At 42.9% G+C, this 8,830-nt stretch overlaps 2 protein-coding genes across 2 annotated transcripts; both read left to right on the top strand.

The window, feature by feature from the left end:
- The first annotated feature begins 3,052 nt into the window (after positions 1-3,052).
- LOC6039683 (chaoptin) lies at positions 3,053-5,335 on the top strand. The gene is made up of 2 exons (XM_001849196.2): positions 3,053-3,244; positions 3,314-5,335. Exons 1-2 carry the CDS (start codon positions 3,222-3,224, stop codon positions 5,016-5,018), a joined length of 1,728 nt encoding a protein of 575 aa, XP_001849248.2. The 5' UTR covers positions 3,053-3,221; the 3' UTR covers positions 5,019-5,335.
- A 699-nt stretch (positions 5,336-6,034) lies between these two features.
- LOC6039682 (toll-like receptor 9) lies at positions 6,035-7,842 on the top strand. Its single transcript, XM_001849195.2, has 2 exons — positions 6,035-6,217; positions 6,276-7,842. The coding sequence occupies exons 1-2, from the start codon at positions 6,204-6,206 to the stop codon at positions 7,795-7,797; spliced, it is 1,536 nt and encodes a 511-aa protein (XP_001849247.2). The 5' UTR covers positions 6,035-6,203; the 3' UTR covers positions 7,798-7,842.
- The last annotated feature ends 988 nt before the right edge of the window (positions 7,843-8,830 follow it).

Below are 8,830 nucleotides of genomic sequence, written 5' to 3' on the forward strand. Positions count from 1 at the left end.
AATTCCGTCGTGAAACTACTTACTTTTCCTGTCATTCTTGAACGACGAAATAGCCTACTTTTCTGTACCAAAAATAACAGAATCGAATAGCAACACTTTTCAGAATAAATGCTGAAAAGTTCTACTTTTCAGCACTGAAATGGGTGCTGAAAAGATGAACTTTTCAGCACTAGTTTCGAAAAGTAACACTTTTCAATTTTTTTTGATTTAAACGATTTTTTGACAAAATGTATGAAAATTTTACTTGAAATTTCACTCAATGGGTGTTTTTCGGAATTGCAAAAAATGATGTATGGAACTCGTTGCAAAACTTGATTTTTTCAGTACTCGTCGTATTTATCCAACTCGGTGAACCTCGTTGGATAAATGTACGACTCGTGCTGAAAAAATCCTCTTTTTGCAACTTGTTGCATAAACTACTATTAACAGATTGAGTTTAGGAGTCATTATGTAGAGCTTTGAATCTTAAGATACTGTTATCGCTGAAAATCTTCAAGAGAAATTTGTATGTTTAAAAAATAAATACCCTACAAATTGTCTAACGATTAGCTCGTTGATCCGATTGATTATTTTTTAAACTATTCTTTCTTCTTTTGCTATGTATTTTAACAGGGATAAAAGATGGAAATTTGATCTTTTCGAAATGTGTGTTTCAATTTAATTGTTTATTTACTTGGAATTTCAGCATTTTTTCGCTGTTTTTAATTTTTATACACCCTTTGTAAGGACACTTGTTAGAAACGCAAAAACACGCGACCATTATCATTTGAATGAAACTTATCCTGTGTAATTTTGCATCGTTTTGTTTTCCCACACTTCTCCTTCCAATTATTTTATATTTAGCTTTCTATCCCTAAAACATTTTTCCAAAATTAATATCTATTTAATTTTGTTTTTTTTCGGATATGTTTTAGGGAACCATCAGGGCATCTTTTGTGCTTGAGTTTAGGATGGTGCATAATCTTGTTCAGAGTTATGGAATTTGAAAAAAAGTCGAACATCGAACACATGATTAACAAAATGTTCAAAGTTGTTTTTTTATGCAAAATTAAAAATTCAATAAAAATTAATTGTTTTTTATTGAAACTGTACATTGTTTTTAAGTCATTGTCTTTATAAGGTTATTTTTCAAGAAACCATTAGTTTTTTGTCTTTTAAAATATTTTATTAAGGAAAAGCAGGAGGCTAAACATATTATCAAAAAGATATGGAAATTTCCAACAATTATCCTTTTCAGACTTATTTGATTGGACTGCTTGTTGCCCAGAAATAGCCCCTTGTTTGAATGTTTAAATATTGTAGCAAACTAGTTTCTATTATCAATGTCACCTTTTTCATAAAATTATTTTTATTAGGTCCATTTCCGTGATGGGAACTGGTTAGGACTGAGTCGGCATTTGTAATTATATCTGAGCAATTCTCTACGATATCGGTATTTTTTTAGAATTTTAATTTTTGTATTTTTTAATCCGACTGAAACTTTTTTGGTGCCTTCGGTATGCACAAAGAAGCCAATATGCATCATTAGTTTATTCATATAATTTTCCATACAAATTTGGCAGCTGTCCATACAAAAATGAGGCTTGAAAATTCAAAAATCTGTATCTTTTGAAGGAAATTTTTGATCGACTTGGTGTCTTGGGCAAAATTGTAGATATGGACATGGACTACACTGAAAAAAATGATACACGGTAAAAAAAATTTGATTTTTTATTTAACTTTTTGTCACTAAAACATGATTTGCAATAAAACACTATTTTATTTTTTTTATTTTTTTATATGTTTTAGAGGACATTTTTTCAGAAATTTCTAGGTTGTGCAAAAAATCTTTGACCGAGTTATGAGTTTTTGAATCAATACTGATTATTTCAAAAAATCGAAATGCTGGTCGCAAAATTTTTCAACTTCATTTTCAATGTAAAATCATATTTGCAATCAAAAAGTACATAAGTGAAATTTTGATAAAGTACACCGTTTTCAAGTTAAATCCATTTTTAGGTGACTTTTTTGAAAATAGTCGCAGTTTTTCATTTTTTTTAAATTAGTGCACATGTTTGCCCACATTTGAAAAATTTTTTTTTTTGGAAAAGCTAAGAAAATTCTCTACATTTTGCTTTTTTGACTGTGTTGATTTGACCCTTAGTTGCTGAGATATTGCCATGCAAGTGTTTAAAACAGGAAAATTGATGTTTTCCAAGTTTCACCCAAACAACCCACCATTTTCTAATGTCGTTATCTCAGCAACTAATGGTCCAATTTACAATGTTGAATATGAAACATTCCTGAAATTTTCCGATCCTTTCGAAAACAATATTTGAAAAAAAATGAATCAGGACTAACAATTCAAAAGGGCTAAACATTCAATATTACGCCCTTTTACACCTTTACATATTTACAGAATTTTTTACTGTGATTCGAGAGTATGACACGGAGCGAAGGCGCAGAAACCCCATATTGACACTTAAAATTTTATTATGCCCGCCGCAGAGTTCGAACCGGTGACCTCTGGATCGTGAGTCCTGAGCGCGGCCCGATTGCTCCACACGGACTGGGCAGCTATGTGACTCTAGGTGACCATGGAAACTAAAATGGTTTATTGAAGTTGCCCGTTGGAGATCTTCAAGTAGGACCAAGTATTATGCTGCTAAGCATTGATCTACTATGGTACGGTGCCTACCGGTATCTCCTTAGAGATATCATTTTTACAAATTCCAACGATTTCTCCCTGGCACAATTCCGAAGCACAATGCAACTCATTGAAACTGCACCGCGCTCGGTTCCTGTTTACTGAATTGTTAGTACTGCAACTTCTTGCATGCTTATAAGCTGCCCAGTTTCCTGCAGTGAACTTTTCTACTTTTTCTTATCAGCAGCAGTGCGAAGATGAACGTTTGCAGGAATAGAATCATCATTGCTGAATCAATGTGTGGTCGTGGTTTCATTCCCAGAGTAGAATCTAGGATTGAAGGGATCGTGTATTTCGTATTAAAAGTAGCCTAGGGCGATCGGATGTCTATAACCGCATTAGTTGATAGTACAATGCAAACAAATAACATACCGTCATCAGTCGGGACGATTCTTTGGGGCAGTATGTAAACTTTCCTCAGAGATAATGCCAGGCGCTCGCGTGAATGATTTGGTTCGATGAGGCTCAAGTTTAATCAGTTTTATTTGTGAACTCGACGAAGACGGACTTGGGCGGTTCCGTTAGAAGACTTGCGATGGCGAAATTCTACAAAATCTGGTAAGAAGAGATTTTGAAATCTGACTCACACGATTGGCGAGTAGTAACGGAGTTTTGCGTATTTTGCAGGATTGTTGCACTGGCGGCGATATGGCTTTCGGCTGACCCGGCACAAGCTTTTCTTTGCATGTGTTCGCCAAACAGTTGCGTGTTGATCCACCCGAATACGGATTTCTTTGAGAATGCTGAAAGCTTCTGTTCGGCGTTCCGCACCGAGGCGCATGATATCTCGATCATCAAGCTGATGGACACGACGTTGTCGTCGAATGCGTTTCAGAAGTTCCCGAACATGACCGCACTGGAGATATTCCAAGGACAGCTGGAGTCGTTCAGCTCCGATACGTTCAGCGGTGCGGAGAAGCTGCTGAAACTGCTGATAAGGGGGAATAATCTGTCGAGTCTGGAGGATTACAGCTTCAAGGGAGCGGACAACCTGCGGGATTTGATGATTTCGTCGAATCCGTTGAACAAAATCTCGGAGAATGCGTTTGCCAACTTGAAGAACTTGGAGATTTTGATTCTGGCGCATGGTGAGCTTACCGCGCTGCCGAAGAATTTGTTCCAGAACAATCGCATGCTGAAGATGATCTCGTTGAGCAGCAACAAGATCGCATCGATTGATGAGGAAGTGTTCAAAGGACTCGATGACCTTGCGAAGCTAGAGCTGGGAGATAACCAGCTGACATCGTTTGATTTTAGATTCCTGAAAGCGGGTGTTGTGGTTGTGAACAACAACAGTTTGCAACACCTGGTGATTAATGATCACTGCAGTTCAATGTACGCGAGCAACAATCAGATCGAAACGATCAGCGTCGGTAGTGGAGCAAATGTGAACAAGTTGGTGCTGCTGCACAACCGTATTCGGGACATTAGCAACATCACAAAGCTGGTTAACCTGACCAGTTTGTCATTGGGTAGCAACAACTTGGAGCCAAACTCGGTGTTCAACAAGTTGTCAGCTTTGGAGGAACTGATGCTCCAGTCAACGTACATCAACCTTACTGCGGAAACGTTCGCCAATTTGACAAATCTCAAGATCCTCGATCTATCGTACAACAATCTCACTGAGGTGGACTTTAAGATCTTCAGCAAACCAAACGTGATCCAAATCTTAAGTTACGTTGGAAACCGAATCAAGAGCTTCAACTACCTGGAAGCGCGGGAGTTTCTGCCGCGACTGCGAGTTCTGGAAATCTGCAAGAACGGCTGGAACAACACCTTTTTCGAAACGAACATCTTGCGCATGAAGCGATTCCAGATCAGTCCGGACATTCACGGATTTGCGTCGCACTTTTTGTTCCGCGACGAGTACGTCAACATGTGCTCCGAGCGGCTGGTCGACGACTACGCGTACGAGGAATACGCCGAACCTCCGCCGGACAACTACGTTGAGGACGAAATTAAGGAATCCTACCCTAAGGAGCTGACGACGACCCGGACTACAACAACCACCACCACTACGACGACCACGACGACCACAACACCAGCGCCAACTTCCACCCAGCGGTCGACCTCAACGGAACGGGCCAACTCCGCGCCGCATCACATCGCCGAGCACAACACGAACACCACGGCCGGATTGATCGCTGCCAAGGAGAACACGGCGGAGAAAGCCTCGCCGTTCTTCATCACCTTCCAGGTGCTGGTGTACATCCTGTCCGTCGTTGGACTCGTAGCGCTCGGTGCCGTAGCGTACCTGTGGAAGAAGCGGCAACTGGACGTGAGGACCTTGACGTCCGATTCCGGGTCGACCGATGCCGTCAGGCTGATCTAGGAGGTTGTAGTGTGAGTTGGGAGTGTATTTTCGTGGGGAGCGGAGAAATTGGAACAGCCAGTGCTGGTGATAATCAAGTGTAAACAATCGTAATCTCCGAAGAAAGACGAGCGAAAGTGAGTGGCAGCGTCCCAACGTGGGACTTGGGTTAGGTTTGAACGAAGAACAGCAAGTTTCTGGAAGCATTGGAACACGTTGCTTGTGGGGAAGGCGCAGTATCGCCAAGGGTAGTTCGGTTAAATGTTTTGAATTTCATTATCTGTACAAAAGAATTTACGTGTTGCGAAATGAATAAATGTGGTTTATAGTGAAATCAATTTGAGTAGAGATGTTCTTCGGTGAAAAGTGATGACTGGATGATTCGGGAATTCCCAGAAGTGGCTTCATCAAAAACATTTATTTATTGTATTGTGGTTGCTAGCTCGGCAATGTATTGATCTATAACTATTCAAGGATGTTATTGCAAAACATGTGAACAATGACTAAGATGTTTCCAGGATCGTTATCAACCTTCCGTATGGGGATCATAAAGTCTTTTTGAACTCTTTCATCACTTGCACTTACATGCAATAATTTTTACGCCAATTTTCAACTTATGATTCCGACTTAGAAAAAAACGACAATTCTGACGACGAACAACAAGCTAAACCATTCTCACGAACCTTCCGAGTTCCTCTCCAGTGGCGAATGACCGAGAGTGAAAGTGTAGCAGCGCCGCTTCCGCCATGTTACCCCCAAGGTCATAAAACCGTGCTACAAATCTGAACACCCGCACCAATTCGACGACATCATACCCGAGTAGATCTTACGACAATGCGCCGCCGACTTCCAGGCCCTCCTCTAATCCTCTGGCCTAGTCCGTCGGCACGTCGTTGCTCACGGTATTGTCAACGAAGACCGACGCAGCGGATCAATCATCTTCAATTAAGGCCCCCGCGCGGGTACGCTAATACATGCGCACTTTCTTAAACCCTTAGCCGGGTCGTTCACAGCTGACGATTGGCTCGGGTGAGGTTGGTCGGTGGTGCGTTGGCGATGGTCGACCCCTCGGAATCCTCCACGATGTAGATCATCTTCGTAAGCATAAACACAATTATTAGGTCTTCCGAAACTTGGTCTGGACGGGCTGGGATCGCCAGTAGTATTACGACTTTTGCGATAAGAACATCTCCGGGCAAGGACGGCATGAACGCATATCGGTAAGAAGGGTACGACAGTTGCGCTTGGCGAAGAGAGACTGATTGTGATACTTTGCAGAACAATCGTCATCCTTGGAGTGCTTGGGACGTTCAGCCATGTAATCAGCATCGGGAACGACGACTTTGTCGATGCCTGTTTTGGAAAGGAAGGCGACAAGCCACCGCACTGCGAGTACATCGACTTTGACGATGTGTTCGAGAGCTCGGATATTAAATTCAACTGGAGTTTTATTACCAAGCTAACAATCAGCAACAAAAGGATCATTGGAATACCGACGAGAATGTTCGAGTCACTACCGAACTTGGAGAGCTTCGTGGTGGTGAACAGCTTGTTCTACCGGGAGATTGATCCGAGCAGCTTTGTCGACTGTCACAAACTGGAGCATGTCGAAATAACCGGAACTAACATCAGCTTTCTTGACACGCATTTGTTTCCCAAGACGCCGAACTTGAAACATCTGCTGTTCCATCACAATCGTATCAACGAGATCAAGCATGATGCGTTCGAATTCTTGGTCGAACTCGAGGAGCTGAACCTCTCATACAACAATCTAACCAACCTGCAGAGTGGAGTGTTTCACAAGTTGAAGAATCTGAAAACGCTCGACCTTAATCACAACCAACTGGTTCTGCTGAGCTTCGACAGCTGGTTCCCCCCGGATGGGATTCATTCGCTGGCCTATCTGGACGCTTCCTACAACCGCATTGTTGAGCTCGCCTGGAGTGAAATCACCGTGAAGAAAGTCAACCTCAAGTACAACAACTTAACGAGCGTCCACATAAGCGGCAATTGTTCGGAACTTCACGTCTCGTACAATACGATCGAGTCGGTAACGGTCGGCGGCAATTGCTCAATTGAAAAATTATACCTCGCACACAACGCCATCCGCAACTTTGGCGATCTGCGGAAGTGTTCGGAAACGCTCCGTATGCTGGACATTTCCTTCAACATTCTGCAGCGCCGGTTCGACTTTCTCGGCATGAAACAGCTGACCGCGCTGAATGTCGAGTGCACCAACCTCACCCTGGAGTACACGACGCTGCACGATCTGCGCAAGCTGCGCTTCCTCGATATCTCGTACAACAACCTGAAGAAGATCGACTTCGAGAACCTAACCTCGCAGCGGCTGCTCGAGCGGCTCATGATCAGCGGCAACCCGATTGGGAATATGTCGATCGAGTCGATCAAGCGCAACTTCCCGAACCTGAAAGCGCTCGGCATCTACGACCTGCCGTGGAACGAATCTTCGCTGTCGGTTGCGATCGAGGACCTCAAGAAGCACGACATCAAGCCGTACATCAAGAACGACTACCTGTTCGAGGAGTCGCTGTGTCCGCTGAGGATCACGCGCAACTTCAGCGGAAACGGGGACGATCACGAGGAGTCCGCTGAGCAGGGTTCTGGCGGAAGCAAAACGGTGGAGTACGTCGTGATCGTACTGCTGGTGGTGGCGTGCTGTGGACTGCTCACGAAAGTGTTTATCGATAGCCGATACTTTGGACTAATTTTCCGCGAACGTGGCGGTCATCGATCGTCCATTTCGCACGAGAGTTTGGTTAGCTGTGACTTGAATGCATGAGTTTATAATGAAGTGGGAAAAATAAAGCCGGAAACCATGTGACAAGTGGTGTGTGTGTGATTTGATTCAGTAAGTGAAAACAAGTCGTTGTGGGACTTATAGTCATATTAGAGATTGACGATGAAGATGAATGAGCTGAACAACAAACGGAACCGCATGGAGCTAGTTCGTCATGTACTGATAGCGGTGTTGTTAGTTCGTTGACAGCTGCCCACTCAAAGCGTTCCGTTTGAATTCCGTTTAGAATTCCGCTTGAGCGAAAAAAGTTCGATTCGAATTCTAAACAGTGTTCGTTTTAGATTCTAAAACGCATTCCGTTTCAAACGCAACAACCGGTTCCGTTTGAGTTTTCGCCGCAAATCGGTTTAAGCGGAATTCAAACGGAATCGAAACGGAGTGGACGGGTAAGCTTTGACAGCTGCTTCTTCTTCTTTTTTTCCTTTCTGATTTTCTGTTTTGTTTTAATTAGAACGAAATTCAACACTTATTCAACTGTTTTTGCCTATTTAGGCAGTTTTTATTAATATTTTAAAAACATATCAAGAAAAACACTCCCCACCATTAATCCCCATTTTTTAATTACTAAAATTTGAATGTTTCACAATATATTACACTAATGTTCCAGACAGTACCTCTGAGGAATCGCACCGCTGAAGTCTGTTGGCCGCGTCGACGGTGCTGAACTGCGGACCAAATCGCCGGAATCCGTCAAGCAAGGTGACTTCCACTAGAGATGAAATTTTCCTGCCTTGACCATTATCCGCTCGGATAGCTTTCATCCACCGTACTTTCGCTCTGGTCCACGCCGTCACGCTTGCCGGAAACATCGGCGGTCGTAGATTACTCCCACCCAGCTCGTCTGTCCACTGATCGAGCCACTCGAGTCGTTCACCTTGTGCGAGATGTTCACGCTGGGCCGAAGCTGGATTTAAGAAGTTTGGGTTAGAAGGAAGTTTTGCTTGAGAGGTAGACTACTTACAGATCTTCTTCCTGAATGGGGAGAAGTCGGTGTTGTTGCTCAGCGGCAGTACGA

Source organism: Culex quinquefasciatus, chromosome 3 (genome assembly GCF_015732765.1).
Source record: "Culex quinquefasciatus strain JHB chromosome 3, VPISU_Cqui_1.0_pri_paternal, whole genome shotgun sequence".
Classification (NCBI taxonomy): domain Eukaryota; kingdom Metazoa; phylum Arthropoda; class Insecta; order Diptera; family Culicidae; genus Culex; species Culex quinquefasciatus.